The 18,772-nt window shown below is 41.8% G+C and overlaps 1 protein-coding gene across 1 annotated transcript; it reads right to left on the bottom strand.

Annotated features, from left to right (window-relative positions):
• Positions 1–3,625: 3,625 nt before the first annotated feature.
• On the bottom strand, positions 3,626–18,768 carry LOC129847953 (tripartite motif-containing protein 2-like; the record flags this gene model as incomplete). Its single annotated transcript, XM_055915532.1, has 7 exons — positions 3,626–9,458; positions 12,420–12,560; positions 12,719–12,789; positions 13,252–13,420; positions 16,517–16,684; positions 16,798–16,901; positions 18,717–18,768. Coding segments are annotated over 7 exons (858 nt in total), but the record flags the coding sequence as incomplete, so codon positions are not given.
• Between the last annotated feature and the right edge of the window lie 4 nt (positions 18,769–18,772).

Here is an 18,772-nt window from a genome sequence, read left to right as displayed (position 1 = left end):
AGGGATCTGTGCGTCAAGAAGTTAAAGGAATCGATATGACAACAGCCAGTGAAAGTGCAGGGCGCCAAATTCAAACAACAAATCTCAAAATTAAAATTCCTCAAACATACAAGTATTTTACAGCATTTTAAAGATAAACTTGTTGTTAATCCCACCACAGTGTCCGATTTCAAAAAGGCTTTACGACAAAAGAACACCATCTGATTATGTTTAGTCAGCACCTAGTCACAGAAAAACACAGCCATTTTTCCAGCCAAAGAGAGGAGTCACAAAAAGCAGAAATAGAGATAAAAATGTATCACTAAACTTTGATGATCTTCATCAGATGACACTCATAGGACTTCATGTTACACAATACATGTATGTTTTGTTCGATAAAGTTCATATTTAAATCCAAAAAATCCAAAAATCTCAGTTTACATTGGCGCTTTACATTCAGTAATGTTTTGCTTCCAAAACATCCGGTGATTTTGCAGAGAGCAACATCAAATTACAGAAATACTCATAATAAACATTGATAAAAGATACAAGTGTTATGCGTGGAACTTTAGATAAACTTCTCCTTAATGCAACCGCTGTGTCAGATTTCAAAAAAGCTTTACCGAAAAAGCACACCATGCTATAACCTGAGTATAGCGCTCAGAGCCCAAAACAAGCCATACAGAAATCGGCCATGTTGTGGAGTCAACAGAAGTCAAAAATAGCATTATAAGTATTCACTTACCTTTGATAATCTTCATCAGAATGCACTCCCGGGAATCCCAGTTCCACAATAAATGTTTGTTTTGTTCGAAAAAGTCCATAATTTATGTCCAAATAGTTCCTTTTTGTTCGCGCTTTTAGTTCACATATCGAAATTCACGACACGCAGGCCAGACGAAAAGTCAAACATTACATTACAGTTCGTAGAAACATGTCAAACGACGTATAGAATCAATCTTTAGGATGTTTTAAACATAAATCTTCCATAATGTTTCATCAGGAGAATTCCTTTGTCTTTAGAAATGCATTGGAACGCGGCTAACTCTCACGGGAGCGCGCCTGAGTGAGCTCATGGCCTTCTGGCAGACCCCTTACTCAATCAGCTCTTATTCTCTCCTCCTTCACAGTAGAAGCCTGAAACAAGGTTCTAAAGACTGTTGACATCTAGTGGATGCCTTAGGAAGTGCAATCAGACCAAATTTCCACTGTATATTGGATAGGCAAAGACTTGAAAACCTACAAACCTCAGATTTCCCACTTCCTGGTTGGATTTTTTCTCAGGTTTTTGCCTGCCATATGAGTTCTGTTATACTCACAGACATCATTCAAACAGTTTTAGAAACTTCAAAGTGTTTTCTATCCAAATCTACTAATAATATTCATATTCTAGCTTCTGGGCCTGAGTAGCAGGCAGTTTACTCTGGGCACCTCTGGGCACCTTATTCATCCAAGCTACTCAATACTGCCCCCAGCCATAAGAAGTTATTAACTGACTTGCCTAGTAAAATGTAGGTTATCAATGACCAGCTGATATAGGTATTACCGTGATGTCGGATCAAGAAACAAAAGCATTTCACCCGCTAAACAGATGTGACCAGATTTGATAGCCCACCCTCTTTTCCCTATGTCAATCACGTTTTTAGAAGGCTTGCTGACAATTTGTGATGAAATGCAGGGGGGGGGGGGGGGATCAGAGCATCTGCCACCTGAAAAGGTCTATGCACAGTCTGTATCTGACACCTTAGAAGGCTGAGTTGATAAGTCTCTCGTGTGTTTTCATACAATACATGCAACACTTCGGTGAAGTCTAAATGTGACTCACTCATACGTCAGCCATTAAAATAATATTGTATGATTCTTGATAGTGTATTTGCTGCCATTTTGTATTTGACAAGTTCCAGGTAGAACATACAGGAATCTGATTAGATTCTAATACTATACATCTTTTCCATGTTGAAGTCGTCGTCCCCCAAAATACAGATCTAGAATCAGCTTCCTCTCCCCCAATCCTAACCTTAACCATTAGTGGGGGAAATGCAAAACTGACCCCAGATCAGCATCTATGGGTAACGTCACTATATACCGCCTGTCTTGCCACTGTTCCCTGGGCTCCGAAGACATGGATGTCAATTATGGCAGCCCCCCGCTCTCTGATTCAGAGGGGTTGGTTAAATGCAGGAAAACACATTTCAGTTGAATGACTAGGTTGTAACACTGACTAGGTATCCCCCTTTCCCTTTCCCTTACCCTTTCCCTTTCCCAGTCATGTCAAGGTTTTCAGGGTTCTTTGTCTTTCCCTTTCCCTTTCCCTTTCCCTTTCCCAGTCATGTCAAGGTTTTCAGGGTTCTTTGTCTTTCCCTTTCCCTTTCCCAGTCATGTCAAGGTTTTCAGGGTTCTTTGTCTTTCCCTTTCCCTTTCCCTTTCCCTTTCCCAGTCATGTCAAGGTTTTCAGGGTTCTTTGTCTTTCCCTTTCCCTTTCCCAGTCATGTCAAGGTTTTCAGGGTTCTTTGTCTTTCCCTTTCCCTTTCCCTTTCCCTTTCCCAGTCATGTCAAGGTTTTCAGGGTTCTTTGTCTTTCCCTTTCCCTTTCCCAGTCATGTCAAGGTTTTCAGGGTTCTTTGCCTTTCCCTTTCCCAGTCATGTCAAGGTTTTCAGGGTTCTTTGCCTTTCCCTTTCCCAGTCATGTCAAGGTTTTCAGGGTTCTTACCCTTTCCCTTTCCCAGTCATGTCAAGGTTTTCAGGGTTCTTTGCCTTTCCCTTTCCCAGTCATGTCAAGGTTTTCAGGGTTCTTTGCCTTTCCCTTTCCCAGTCATGTCAAGGTTTTCAGGGTTCTTTGCCTTTCCCTTTCCCAGTCATGTCAAGGTTTTCAGGGTTCTTTCCCTTTCCCTTTCCCAGTCATGTCAAGGTTTTCAGGGTTCTTTCCCTTTCCCTTTCCCAGTCATGTCAAGGTTTTCAGGGTTCTTTCCCTTTCCCTTTCCCAGTCATGTCAAGGTTTTCAGGGTTCTTTGCCTTTCCCTTTCCCTTTCCCAGTCATGTCAAGGTTTTCAGGGTTCTTACCCTTTCCCTTTCCCAGTCATGTCAAGGTTTTCAGGGTTCTTTGCCTTTCCCTTTCCCAGTCATGTCAAGGTTTTCAGGGTTCTTTGCCTTTCCCTTACCCTTTCCCTTTCCCAGTCATGTCAAGGTTTTCAGGGTTCTTTCCCTTTCCCTTTCCCAGTCATGTCAAGGTTTTCAGGGTTCTTACCCTTTCCCTTTCCCAGTCATGTCAAGGTTTTCAGGGTTCTTTGCCTTTCCCTTTCCCAGTCATGTCAAGGTTTTCAGGGTTCTTTGCCTTTCCCTTTCCCTTTCCCTTTCCCAGTCATGTCAAGGTTTTCAGGGTTCTTTGCCTTTCCCTTTCCCAGTCATGTCAAGGTTTTCAGGGTTCTTTGCCTTTCCCTTTCCCAGTCATGTCAAGGTTTTCAGGGTTCTTTGCCTTTCCCTTTCTCTTTCCCAGTCATGTCAAGGTTTTCAGGGTTCTTTGCCTTTCCCTTTCCCAGTCATGTCAAGGTTTTCAGGGTTCTTTGCCTTCTCTCTGCTTCCATCTAGTGGTTGTTGTGAACAGCATCGGTTTGTGAAAAAACTATCAAATCACTCACACAGACAAAGTCTTGAATCAATGCTTTATTTCTGTGTCACGTTAGTACCAAGAAAACAAGGGTTGAAGGTCAACAAGGAAGTGATGTCATCAGTGATGGACGACCCTGGTCCTGTGCAGAGTTTAGAGCCATCCCAGCACTAACTAACAGACTGGCTACAGCTGATTCCCTATTCATCAAACCTTGACTATAGCTGTTAACGAGTGTGTTAGTGCTGGGTTGGAACTAATCCCTGCACCCCCTGTGGGTCCCATGGACCAGGATTAAGAGGAGTGATCGTAACCATTATATATATATATATAACATAGGCTTGTCTCCCAAATGGCACCCTATTCCCTATATAGTGCACAACTTTTGACATGGGGCTCTGGTCAACAGTAGTGCACTACGTAGGGTATAGGTCAACAGTAGTGCACTGCGTAGGGTATAGGGTGCTATCTAAGGGGCAGACAGAGTGAGATACAGAGTAGAACCTAAAGACCTAAACTGAGAAAGTGACCTACTATATCGTTAAAACAATTCGAAAATGACATGACAACTATGGGAAAATAACATTCCTGTTAAATGGCAGCATGAATGAATGTAAGGCTGTGTATCTAATGGAAACATGAATGAATGTAAGGCTGTGTATCTAATGGAAACATGAATATAAGGCTGTGTATCTAATGGAAACATGAATATAAGGCTGTGTATCTAATGGAAACATGAATGAAAGGCTATGTATCTAATGGAAACATGAATATAAGGCTGTGTATCTAATGGAAACATGAATATAAGGCTGTGTATCTAATGGAAACATGAATGAATGAAAGGCTGTGTATCTAATGGAAACATGAATGTAAGGCTGTGTATCTAATGGAAACATGAATGTAAGGCTGTGTATCTAATGGAAACATGAATATAAGGCTGTGTATCTAATGGAAACATGCAGGTAAGGCTGTGTCTGTCAAATAATGAGATGTAGATGTCGGTTCATTCGTTTGTCTGTGCATTCTGTTCTATTAAAGAAATGATCGTCACGAAAGACAATCGTAAAACAACCTGTACAAACGTCGTCCATCGCAGATGAGCAACTTTGATTTGAACATGACATGATAATGAATATAAATATTTAAAAAACTTGATAATGCATTTAGGCTATAAATAGAAGAGCAACATGTAAATGAGTGCAATAGTATTATTCAGATGATTTACATGAAAACAACATGTACAACGGGTACCATAGTAGTATTCAGATGATTTACATGAAAACAACATGTACAATGGGTACTATAGTAGTATTCAGATGATTTACATGAAAACAACATGTACAACGGGTACCATAGTAGTATTCAGATGATTTACATGAAAACAACATGTACAACGGGTACCATAGTAGTATTCAGATGATTTACATGAAAACAACATGTACAACGGGTACCATAGTAGTATTCAGATAATTTACATGAAAACAACATGTACAACGGGTACCATAGTAGTATTCAGATGATTTACATGAAAACAACATGTACAACGGGTACCATAGTAGTATTCAGATGATTTACATGAAAACATATATACATACATTATTCCTTAAATAAATAAATAGCATTATAAACACCCCAAAATTATTATTTTTAAATTATGTTTTATTGTTACATACACCATAGTAGTATGATAGGTGCAGTGTAATGTGTTGTTTTACAGGGTCAGCCATAGTAGTATGATAGGTGTTGTTTTACAGGGTCAGTCATAGTAGTATGATAGGTGTTGTTTTACAGGGTCAGCCATAGCAGCACGATAGGTGTTGTTTTACAGGGTCAGCCCATAGTAGTACGGTTTCCCCTGGAATAAATAACCCCAAATAATAAATAGTAACATAAATACATTCAGAATGTGAAGTGAAATGTTCTTCAGTATTGATGGGATCACTTCCTATAGTGTTGGAAATGTGGGCTAGACATTTGTCTGATAGTCAGCATCCTATATAGCACCCTTTTCCCAATGTGGTGCATAACTTCAACCAAGGTCCTTCGGGCTCTGGTAAACAGGGTTCCATTTGATACACAACCCATGATTCCTCATCCAATCCTTCCCATTAGCCTACAGACTTTACAGCATTATAGATATTTTTTTTACCGTTATTTAACTAGGCAAGTCAGTTAAGAACAAATTCTTGTTTTCAATGACGGCCTAGGAACAGCGGGTTAACTGCCTTGTTCAGGGGCAGAACGATTGATTTTTATCTTGTCAGCTCAGGGATTCGATTTTGCAACCTTTCGGGTTACGAGTCCAACGCTCTAACCACTAGGCTACCCTGCCGCCCCATGGTATGGATACAGGTTTGAAAAGTGATTTTAATTTTCCCATATTTCCATGCAGACTTTCCAGAAATCCAAGATATCCAAATTCTAGAAATCTAGAATTTCCTGCATATTCCCTCCTGATTCCGGAAATCTTACAACCAGTATTTCTAGAAAATCTGCATTGAATTTTTAGGGAACTTACCGGAATTTTGGAACTCTGAATATGATTCTAACAGAACACTGTTGGATCCTAACAGATAGATGCGGTAAAGGAGTCAACGGAACACAGATGTTCCGTTGACCAGATTGGCGAACATTCAACACATCTGACGTAACAGAGTGGATATCCGTCAAATCCCTCATGATTTATGTATTGTAAGAGGCCCACAATGTGGTTACTGAAGTCCGAATTGGATATATTTGTCTGTTTTCGCTGCGTGACATATGGAAGTTGTCCCTTTTCAGATTTAAGAAATGACTGCTAAATGCTAACTCCCGTTCGTATAAGCTGGTTAGCATCGTTAGCGTACAGAAATTGGTGGTGGAAGTTTTTTTAACTGAAATGCGGTTGATTGGAAATGATGACTTGTTGGGGTTGACATCCATGCAAACATTATACTCAGATTTTTACCTCAACATACCGTGAAATACAAATATTAACAACAGCCTAAATGTAGGCTAATTTTGCTGGGGGGAAATGAAGAGATTCGGGATCTTTCCCCCATGGCCGTTTCCATGGCAATTCCATTGTTTTGGTTGAGTTCCGTTGAGATCTTTACCAAATCTATTGATACAGTTACTAAAAAGAAAATGCATGGTTCTAGAATACTATGTTTTTTATCTTCTAGAAAACCTCTGGAATTGTTCTAGAATACTCTGGTATTCCATTATGAGTGATATATAACTGTACTGACGAGCAACAGCAAACTTAAATAATAAACAAACTGATTTGGAATCCTTTAACAAGAAAATTATTAATCAAATATTAAGGGCTCGATTCATGAAGACCTACGCTACAGCGTAATAGAAATGTAAAGGCAATGTTCCCGCGTTCCTGGACACTGCATTCACGGTAAACGCTGCATTGTCGGCTCAATCGGAAATGACCTTTGAATTTAAATCGTGCCGAGCCCTACTTCTAAATGTACGTTTAGTTTTTTTCTAATGAGGGGGTGAAAACAGAACTGATGAGAGTTAGTTTGCAAATGGTTATTGATCAGTATTAATAATAAAGATCATTCCCAAATATATATATACTCTTCCATGTTATCTTGCAACTGTGTCCGTCTCCCAAATAGGACTCTGTTCCCTACGTAGTGCACTACTATTGCCCTGTTCCCTACGTAGTGCACTACTATTGACCTGTTCCCTACGAAGTGCACTACTATTGCCCTGTTCCCTACGTAGTGCACTACTATTGCCCTGTTCCCTACGTAGTGCACTACTATTGCCCTGTTCCCTACGTAGTGCACTACTATTGACCTGTTCCCTACGTAGTGCACTACTATTGCCCTGTTCCCTACGTAGTGCACTACTATTGCCCTGTTCCCTACGTAGTGCACTACTATTGCCCTGTTCCCTACGTAGTGCACTACTATTGCCCTGTTCCCTACGTAGTGCACTACTATTGCCCTGTTCCCTACGTAGTGCACTACTATTGCCCTGTTCCCTACGTAGTGCACTACTATTGCCCTGGGCGCATAGGGAGCAATTTGGAAAGCATCCAGTATTTTTTTTTTCTGAAAAATTGGATGGTTGAATAAATACCTCATCCAAGTGTAAAGTCGCAAGTTGCCTTTTAGCTCAATCAATCAAATCAACCAATCATCAATAATGAATGGATTGATTGATTTATTAATATATCTGGGGAGTATTAGAATAACCATAGCCACCTTCTTGAACAGTACTGAGCATTCCTTATTGATTTTGCAGACAACGATCCTCAAACGAACCATCAATATTATTATTCTATAGAACATACATTTATCTATATCGTTCTCTAGAACCCATATGAACAATTTGTATCGTTCTTTAGAACCCATATGAACAATTTGTATCGTTCTCTAGAACCCATATGAACAATTTGTATTGTTCTATAGAACCCATATGAACAATTTGTATCGTTCTCTAGAACCCATATGAACAATTTGTATCGTTCTCTAGAACCCATATGAACAATTTGTATCGTTCTCTAGAACCCATATGAACAATGTGTATCGTTCTCTAGAACTCATATGAACAATTTGTATCGTTCTCTAGAACCCATGTGAACAGTGTATATATTGTTCTGTAGAGTCCATAGGTTTAAGAGCAGATAAACAAGTTGAAATTGGTTTAATATTGAGTCAGATTAACAAATTGAGATTAGTTTGATATTGAGTCAGATTAACCAATTGAGATTAGTTTGATATTGAGTCAGATTAACAGGTTGAGATTGGTTTCATATTGAGTCAGATTAACAGATTGAGATTAGTTTGATATTGAGTCAGAAAAACAGGCTGAGATTAGTTTAATATTGAGTCAGATTAACAGGTTTCCACGGTGGGATGGGGAGCTGTGACATCATTTTGGCAAGCCGAGAGCTAGGTCTCAGGTCTGTTAGGTCCCAGAACCAATGCTCTCACTGTGCAGCTCTGGCCAATAGTAAGGCAGATGAGTGACGTGTCGTCAGTGCAAAGAGAGGTGCTGATTTGACTGGTCGTCATTTAAGTTCACACCAGGAAGTGGTAGACCTTGAAACAGTGATTCCGTCCATCTCTCCATCTCTCTTCTCCCTCCATTCATTCTCCCATACCTCCCTCCCTCTATTACTGTAGGTATATGTAGACCTTGAAACAATGGTTTTGTCCATCCATCTCTCCATCTCTCTTCTCCCTCCATTCATTCTCCCATACCTCCCTCCCTCTATTACTGTAGGTATCTGTAGACCTTGAAACAATGGTTCTGTCCATCCATCTCTCCATCTCTCTTCTCCCTCCATTCATTCTCCCATACCTCCCTCCCTCTATTACTGTAGGTATCTGTAGACCTTGAAACAATGGTTCTGTCCATCCATCTCTCCATCTCTCTTCTCCCTCCATTCATTCTCCCATACCTCCCTCCCTCTATTACTGTAGGTATCTGTAGACCTTGAAACAATGGTTCTGTCCATCCATCTCTCCATCTCTCTTCTCCCTCCATTCATTCTCCCATACCTCCCTCCCTCTATTACTGTAGGTATCTGTAGACCTTGAAACAATGGTTCTGTCCATCCATCTCTCCATCTCTCTTCTCCCTCCATTCATTCTCCCATACGTCCCTCCCTCTATTACTGTAGGTATCTGTAGACCTTGAAACAATGGTTCTGTCCATCCATCTCTCCATCTCTCTTCTCCCTCCATTCATTCTCCCATACGTCCCTCCCTCTATTACTGTAGGTATCTGTAGACCTTGAAACAGTGGTTCCCAGAGTCGGCCACCACCACGTGTCCATCGGAGGTGAGAGCCAGACCCTGAGGTCCGTAGAGAGGGTCAGCTGATGTGTTGATATAGGACAGGAAGGAGCCACTACCATCAAACACCTGGAGAGGAGGGGGGGATTTGTAAGTGGATCTGGATAAGAGGATAAGAGCGTCTGCTAAATGACTTAAATGTAATGTAAATGGGATAGAATGATGAAAATACTTTTTGAATGTTGATATCTGTGTAAGAATGATGAAGATAAAGTATTTTCAAAGTATTTGAAAAGTATTCTGAATGAATTATATTTTTTCTAAAGTAATTGAAAACAATACTTTTGTACCTGTATTTGAATACTTTTGTACCTGTATTTGAATACTTTTGTACCTGTATACAGTGTCTTCAGAAAGTATTCACACCTTTGACTTTCCCACATTTTGTTGTGATACTGCCTGAATTTAAAATGGATTGTGTCCTTCCTAACTCAGTTGCCGAAGAGGAAGGAAACCGCTCAGGGATTTCACCATGAGGCCAATGGTGACTTTAAAACAGTTACAGAGTTTAATGGCTTTGATAGGACAAAACTGAGGATGGATCAATAACATTGCAGTTACTTCACAATACTAACCTAAATGGCAGAGTGAACAGAAGGAAGCCTATATAGAATAAAAATATTCCAAAACATGCATCCTGTTTGCAATAAGGCACAAAAGTAATATGGCAAAAAAATGTGGTAAAGAAATAAACTTTTTGTCCTGAATACAAAGCGTTATGTTTGGGCCAAATCCAACACAACACATCACTGAGTATGACTCTCCATATGTACAAGTATGGTGGTGGCTGCATCATGTTATGGGTATGCTTGTAATCGTTTAGGACTGGGGAGTTTTTCGTGATTTTTTTTTTCTACAAAATGGAGATAAGCAGAGGCAAAATCCTAGAGGAAAACCTGGATTCAGTCTGCTTTCCAACAGACACTAAGAGACTAAATCACATTCCAGCAGGACCATAACCTGAAACACAAGGCCACATCTACACTGGAGTTGCTTACCATGAGGCCAGTGAATGTTCCGAGTTACAGCTTTGACTTAAATCTGAGTGAAAATCTATGGCAAGACTTAAATGGTTGTCTAGCAATGATCAACAACCACTTTGACAAAGTTTGAAGAACTTAAAAAAATTATCCAGGTGTGGAAATCTCTTAGAGACTTACCCAGAAAGACTCACAGCTCTTAGAGACTTACCCAGAAAGACTCACAGCTCTTAGAGACTTACCCAGAAAGACTCACAACTCTTATAGACTTACCCAGAAAGACTCACAGCTCTTAGAGACTTACCCAGAAAGACTCACAGCTCTTAGAGACTTACCCAGAAAGACTCACAGCTCTTAGAGACTTAACCAGAAAGACTCACAGCTCTTAGAGACTCACCCAGAAAGACTCACAGCTCTTAGAGACTTACCCAGAAAGACTCACAGCTCTTAGAGACTGACCCAGAAAGACTCACAACTCTTAGAGACTGACCCAGAAAGACTCACAGCTCTTAGAGACTTACCCAGAAAGACTCACAGCTCTTAGAGACTTACCCAGAAAGACGCACAGCTCTTAGAGACTTACCCAGAAAGACTCACAGCTCTTAGAGACTTACCCAGAAAGACTCACAGCTCTTAGAGACTTACCCAGAAAGACTCACAGCTCTTAGAGACTTACCCAGAAAGACTCACAGCTCTTAGAGACTTACCCAGAAAGACTCACAGCTGTAACTGCTGTATTGATACTTATGTAAATAAATTATTTCTGTACTTAATTTTCAGTAAATTTGCAAACATTTAAAAAAAACTATGTTTTCACTTTGTCATAATGGGGTATTGTGTATAGATGGGTGAGGGAAAACATATGTAGTAATTCAAAGAATATGAACACTTTCCGAATGCCCCGAGTGGCACAGCGGTCTAAGGCACTGCATCTCAGTGCAAGAGAAGTCACTACAGTCCCTGGTTCGAATCCAGGCTGTATCACATCCATCCGTGATTGGGAGTCCAATAGGGCGGCGCACAATTGTTCGGGGTAGGCCGTCATTGTAAATAAGAATTTGTTCTTAACTGACTTGCCTGGTTAAATACATTACCTATATTATATCTGTGGCTGTTGTGGCATTCTCTCAACCAGCTTCACCTGGAATGCTTTTCCAACAGTCTTGAAGGAGTTCTCATATATTCTGAGCCCTTGTTGACAGCTTTTCCTTCACTCTGCGGTCCAACTCATCCCAAACCATCTCAATTGTGAGTGTTGAGGTCAGGTGATTGTGGAGGCCAGGTCATCTGTTGCGGCACTCCATCACTCTCCTTTTTGGGCAAATAGCCCTTACACTGCCTGGAGGTGTGTTTGGTTATTGTCTTGTTGAAAAACAAATGATAGTCCCACTAAGCACAAACCAGATGGGAGGCGTATCGCTCCAGAATGCTGTGGTAGCCAAGTGTGCCTTGAATTTTTTTTTAAATCACCGACAGTGTCACCAGCAAAGCACCCCCACACCAACACACCTCCTCCTCCATGCTTCACGGTGGTAAAACCACGCATGCGGAGATCATCCGTTCACCTACTCTGCGTCTCACAGAGACACAGTGGGTTTGGAATCAAAAATCTCAAATTTGGACTCATCAGACCAAAGGACAGAATTCCATCACTCTAATGTCCATTGCTCGTGTTTCTTGGCCCAAGCAAGTGTTTTCTTCTTATTGGTGTCCTTTAGTAGTGGTTTCTTTGCAGCAAAGGCACACCTGTTAATTTAAATGCATTCCAGGTGTTTACCTCATGAAGCTGGTAGAGAGAATGCCAAGAGTGTGCAAAGCTGTCATCAAGACAAAGGGTGGCTACTTTGAAGAATCTAAAATCTAAACTATGTACTGATTTGCTTAACACTTTTTTGGTTACTACATGATTCCACATGTGTTATTTCATAGTTTTGATGTCTCCACTATTATTCTACAATGTTGAAAAAAGTCAAAATAAAGAAAAACCCTTGAATGAGTAGGTGTGTCCAAACTTTTGACTGTTACTGTATATCTATATATAAAACTATACCTGTATGCGGCTGTTGCCCCAGTCGGCTACAATGATGTTCCCGTTCACATCGACGGCCACACCTGTAGGAGCATTAAATTGACCGTTGCCCTCTCCGTTAGATCCAAACTTCAACAGCAGCTCTCCCTCTGGGGTGAACACCTGGAGGGAGGGAGGGAGGGAGGGAGGGAGGGAAATGGCGACTTTTTTAATTGAACCAGGACTTTTTCCCATTCATTCTGTTGGTTTAATTAACGAAGGTCATGTTTAGATGATCCACCAGACCTAGGTGGGAGTGTCCTGATAAGTTAGTTGCTTACCTTGACAGAGTGGTTGTGAAAGTCTGTCACTATGATCTCATTGTTGTTGTTGACGGCTGCAAAATGAGGACCTGGTCGGAAGAGAGGAGAGAGGAGGAAAGGAGGTGGAGAGAGGAGGAAAGGAGGTGGAGAGAGGAGGAACGGAGGAAGTGGAGAGAGGAGGAACGGAGGAAGTGGAGAGAGGAGAAATGAAGAGGAGGTGGAGAGAGGAGGAAAGGAGGTGGAGAGAGGAGGAAAGGAGGTGGAGAGAGGAGGTGGAGAGGAGGAGAAGAGGTGGAGAGAGGAGGAGAGGAGGTGGAGAGGAGAAATTAAGAGGAGAGGAGGTGGAGAGAGGAGGAGAGGAGGTGGAGAGAGGAGGAGAGGAGGTGGAGAGAGGAGGAGAGGAGGTGGAGAGAGGAGAAATTAAGAGGAGAGGAGGTGGAGAGAGGAGGAGAGGAGGTGGAGAGAGGAGGAGATATGGATCATAATCATCACCATCATTATCCTTCCCAACATCATCAACATCATGACCCTCAGCATCATCATCAACACACCTGCAAACTGTTTGTCTCCGTTGCCACGGCTACCGAATTTAGAAACGAGCTTGCCGGTTGGCTGGAAGATGAAGACGGTGCATGCCTTGTTGTCAACGACAATCACATGACCGTTCTGATCCACTGACACGCCCTTCGGTCCCATTAGCCTACCAGAGCCCAGCTTGGCCTGACAGATAGACACAACCACAACCAATCAGAGGACAGGTTAGCCTGAAGATAGAATAAAGTTACCTGTATGTCACTTTTATGTCACCTGTAGATTGTTGTGCTCAGACATCTGAAGGGGCAGATGCTCAAAGTCAACCCCCCCCCCCCCCCCCCCCCCTCAAAAAATCTTTGCCTTAATTAACAACAGCGCCATGTTATAGCCTTATTCTAAAATGGATTAAATAAAAAAATGTCCTCAGCAATCTAAACACAATGTCCTCTAACGACAAATCGAAAACAGGATTTCCAAAGATTTGTGAATTTATATAAAATAAAAAACAGAAATACCTTATTTGCATAGGTATTCAGACCCTTTGCTATGAAACTCTTAAATGTGCGGAGGTGCAATCTGTTTCCATTGATCAACCTGATTGGAATCCACCTGTGGTAAATTCAATTGATTGGACATGATTTTGGAAAGGCACACGCACGTCTATATAAGGTCCCACAGGTGAAAGTGCATGTCAGATCAAAACTAAGCCATGAGGTCGAAGGATCTGTCCGTAGAGCTCTGAGACAGGATTGTGTTGAGGCACAGATCTGGGGAAAGGTACCACAACATTCATGAAGCATTGGAATGTCTCTAAGAACACAGTGGCCTCTATCATTCTTAATAAATGGAAGAAGTTTGGAACCACCAAGAGTCTTCCTAGAGCTGGCCGCCGGCAAAACTGAGCAATCGGGGGAGACGGGCCTTGGTCAGGGAGGTGACCAAGAACCCAATGGTCACTCTGACAGAGCTCTAGAGTTCCTCTGTGGAGATGGGAGAACCTTCCAGAAGGACAACCAAGATTGAACGTCTGGAGGAAACTTGGCACCATCCCTAAGGTGAAGCATGGTGGTGGCAGCATCATGCGGGGGGATGTTTTTTTTTCTAGACAGAGGAACTCTGCCTAGAAGGCCAGTATCCCGGAGTCGCCTCTTCACTGTTGACGTTGACTGGTGTTTTGCGGGTACTATTTAATGAAGCTGCCAGCTAAGGACTTGTGTGGCATCTGTTTCTAAAACTAGACACTCTAGTGTACTTGTCCTCTTGCTCAGGTGTGCACCGGGGCCTCCCACTCCTCTTTCTATTCTGGTTAGAGCCAGTTTGTTTCTGTTCTGTGAAGGGAGTAGTACACAGCATTGAATGAGATCTTCAGTTTCTTGGAAATTTCTCGCATGGAATAGCCTTCATTTCTCAGAACAAGAATAGACTGACGAGTTTCAGAAGAAGGTTTTGTTTCTGGCCATTTTGAGCCTGTAATCAAACCCACAAATGCTGATGCTCCAGATACTCAACTAGTCTAAAGAAGGCCAGTTGTATTGCTTCTTTAATCAGGACAACAGTTTTCAGCTGTGCTAACACAATTGCAAAAGGGTTTTCTAATGATCAATTAGCCTTTTAAAACGATAAACTTGGATTAGCTAACACAACGTGCCATTGGAACATAGGAGTGATGGTTGCTTATAATGGGCCCCTGTACGCCTATGTAGATATTCCATTAAAAATCAGCCGTTTCCAGCTACAATAGTCATTTACAACATTAACAATGTCTACACTGTATTTCTGATCAATTTGATGTTATTTTAACGGACAAAAAAAATGTGCTTTTCTTTCAAGAACATTTCTAAGTGACCCTAAACTTTTGAGCGGTAGTGTAGCTATATTTTGTTGTATTTTTTTTTTTTCACTTACTTAGCTAGCGAATGCAGCTGGCTACTTTAGCCTGCTCAAACAGAGAGAGATGCTATGCTAGCAAGCAGACTATGGCTATCCAACACTGGAACTCTTCTAAGTCAAGGTAAGCTTTTGGTTTTATTAATGTATTGCCACCGGGTCCTGCCGGTGTAACTGCTAAACTGTTTGCTGACTGTACACTGTACTGCATGATCGTAGCGGGTTTCCTAATGCTTAAGTTCTAGTAGCTATTTTGATTATGACGTTAGCTAATAATGGTGACAAGGGTGTAGGCTGTGTGTAGCGGTTAGCGGTTATGGTATGAAGGTTTGGCTTGGAAAAGTGTTTTTTCGCCTGGTCACAGAGAGCTGATGTGTTTTGCAGTGAAGTCCACAAGCTAAGGGAAAAGGTGAGTGGAAGAGAGCGCGTAGATGGGAGAAAGAATGATAAAACAATCAAAGAGATCATGCTGTTTGTATGTGGCTGCTATGAAAGTGAACTGTGTTTGGGTGTATTCATTCCGTAAATTCTGTTTAAAAATATTTCTTAAATGGAAGCATTGGATAAACAAACCTTAATTTGTACAATAGAAACTCTCGCTTGAAACTGTTGGACTAATGATTACAACCTATATCAGGTAGATGCGGGCAATAGTGTTCAAGACGGTATTGAATGTGTCACTTTCTTTCACCTTGATTACTCAAAATCCTCTCTACCTGAAATGAAATGTTATAGTAAGAAACAACACCAATCTGACAGTTCGCTTTTCTGTAGTGCTCAGGTACCCTTAGACCTCTGTGCACGTGCCTGCCTATGTGTCACCTGTATGTCACCTGTATGTTTCCTATATTTCACCTGTATGTCACCTGTATGTCACCTGTATGTCTCCTGTATGTCTCCTGTATGTCACCTGTATGTCACCTGTATGCCTCTTGTATGTCACCTGTATGTCACCTGTATGTCACCTGTATGTCTCCTGTATGTCACCTGTATGTCACCTGTATGTCACCTGTATGTCACCTGTATGTCACCTGTATGTCACCTGTATGTCACCTGTATGTCACCTGTATGTCACCTGTATGTCTCCTGTATGTCACCTGTATGTCACCTGTATGTCACCTGTATGTCTCTTGTATGTCTCTTGTATGTCTCCTGTATGTCTCCTGTATGTCACCTGTATGTCTCCTGTATGTCACTTGTATGTCACTTGTATGTCTCCTGTATGTCTCCTGTATGTCACCTGTATGTCTCCTGTATGTCACCTGTATGTCTCCTGTATGTCACCTGTATGTCACCTGTATGTCACCTGTATGTCACCTGTATGTCACCTGTATGTCACCTGTATGTCTCCTGTATGTCTCCTGTATGTCCCCTGTATGTCCCCTGTATGCTCACCTTGTACTTGCCCTCGCTGGAGAAGATGCTGACCCACTTGTTGTCGTAGTCGGCGATGATGATGTCACCGTTGGGGTGAACGGCCACACCCGTTGGTCGTTGGAGTTGCCCTGGCGACCGACCCCTCACCCCAAAACGACTCTTAAACTCCCCCTCATTAGAGAAGATCTGTCCGGGGGGGATGGACACACATACACACACACAAATGATCAAAATTCTGCCACGGTGTGTGTGTGTGTGTGTGTGTGTGTGTGCGTGCGTGTGTCTATGTGTGTATTTACCTGGACACACTGGTTATTGCTGTCTGCTATTAGAATCCTGCCATTGGAGGACGCTGACACACCCTGCAGGTTAGTAAACTCTCCTTTATTTCTCCCCTTAGTACCTGGAGTGCGCGCACGCACACAGAGTGAAAACATTATTAATGGAGAAGCAAGATGTAGAGAGAGAAATAAAGAGAGAGGGAGAGAAACAGACAGAGAGAAGCAGACAGAGAGAGAAGCAGACAGAGAGAGAAGCAGACAGAGAAACAGACAGAGAGAGAGAGAAACAGACAGAGAGAGAGAGAAACAGACAGAGAGAGAGAAACAGACAGAGAGAGAGAGAAACAGACAGAGAGAGAGAGAAACAGAGAGAGAGAGAGAGAAACAGAGAGAGAGAGAAACAGACCGAGAGAAACAGACCGAGAGAAACAAACAGAGAGAAACAAACAGAGAGAAACAAACAGAGAGAAACAAACAGAGAGAGACAGACAGACAGAGAGAAACAGACCGAGAGAAACAAACAGAGAGAAACGAACAGAGAGAAACAAACAGAGAGAAACAAACAGAGAGAAACAAACAGAGAGAAACAAACAGAGAGAGACAAACAGAGAGAGACAAACAGAGAGAAACAGACAGAGAGAAACAGACAGAGAGAAACAGAGAGAGAAACAAACAGAGAGAGAAACAAACAGAGAGAGAAACAGACAGAGAGAGAAACAGACAGAGAAAGAAACAGACAGACAGAGAGAGAACAAGCAGAGAGAGAAACAGACAGAGAGAAACAGACAGAGAAAGAAACAGACAGACAGAGAGAGAACAAGCAGAGAGAGAACAAGCAGAGAGAGAACAAGCAGAGAGAGAAACAAACAGAGAGAGAAACAGACAGAGAGAGAAACAAACAGAGAGAGAAACAGACAGAGAGAAACAGAGAGAAACAAACAGAGAGAAACGAACAAAGAGAGACAAACAGAGAGAGACAAACAGAGAGAGAGAGAAACAGAGAGAGAGAAAAACAGAGAGAGAGAAACAGACAGAGAGAAACAGACCGAGAGAAACAAACAGAGAGAAACGAACAGAGAGAAACAAACAGAGAGAAACAAACAGAGAGAAACAAACAGAGAGAAACAAACAGAGAGAGACAAACAGAGAGAGACAAACAGAGAGAGACAAACAGAGAGAGAAACAGACAGAGAGAAACAGACAGAGAGAAACAGAGAGAGAAACAAACAGAGAGAGAAACAAACAGAGAGAGAAACAGACAGAGAGAGAAACAGACAGAGAAAGAAACAGACAGACAGAGAGAGAACAAGCAGAGAGAGAAACAGACAGAGAGAAACAGACAGAGAAAGAAACAGACAGACAGAGAGAGAACAAGCAGAGAGAGAACAAGCAGAGAGAGAAACAAACAGAGAGAGAAACAGACAGAGAGAGAAACAAACAGAGAGAGAAACAGACAGAGAGAAACAGAGAGAAACAAACAGAGAGAAACGAACAAAGAGAGACAAACAGAGAGAGACAAACAGAGAGAGAGAGAAACAGAGAGAGAGAAAAACAGAGAGAGAGAGAAACAGACAGAGAGAAACAGACCGAGAGAAACAAACAGAGAGAAACGAACAGAGAGAAACGAACAGAGAGAAACAAACAGAGAGAAACAAACAGAGAGAGAGAAACAGAGAGAGAAACAGAGAGAGAAACAGACAGAGAGAAACAGACAGAGAGAAACAGAGAGAGAAACAGACAGAGAAACAGACAGAGAGAGAAACAGACAGAGAGAGAAACAGACAGACAGAGAGAGAACAAGCAGAGAGAGAACAAGCAGAGAGAGAACAAGCAGAGAGAGAAACAAACAGAGAGAGAAACAGACAGAGAGAGAAACAAACAGAGAGAGAAACAGACAGAGAGAGATAAATAAAAATGGACAGATCTCCCTCTCTCACCGATCCTGAAGATGAGATCATCTTCAATGGGATTCTCTCTGCGTCTGGGTGTCCCC

The sequence above is a fragment of the Salvelinus fontinalis genome, unplaced genomic scaffold (genome assembly GCF_029448725.1).
Source record: "Salvelinus fontinalis isolate EN_2023a unplaced genomic scaffold, ASM2944872v1 scaffold_0965, whole genome shotgun sequence".
NCBI lineage: Eukaryota > Metazoa > Chordata > Actinopteri > Salmoniformes > Salmonidae > Salvelinus > Salvelinus fontinalis.
This window is presented reverse-complemented; position numbering and strand designations above follow the sequence as displayed.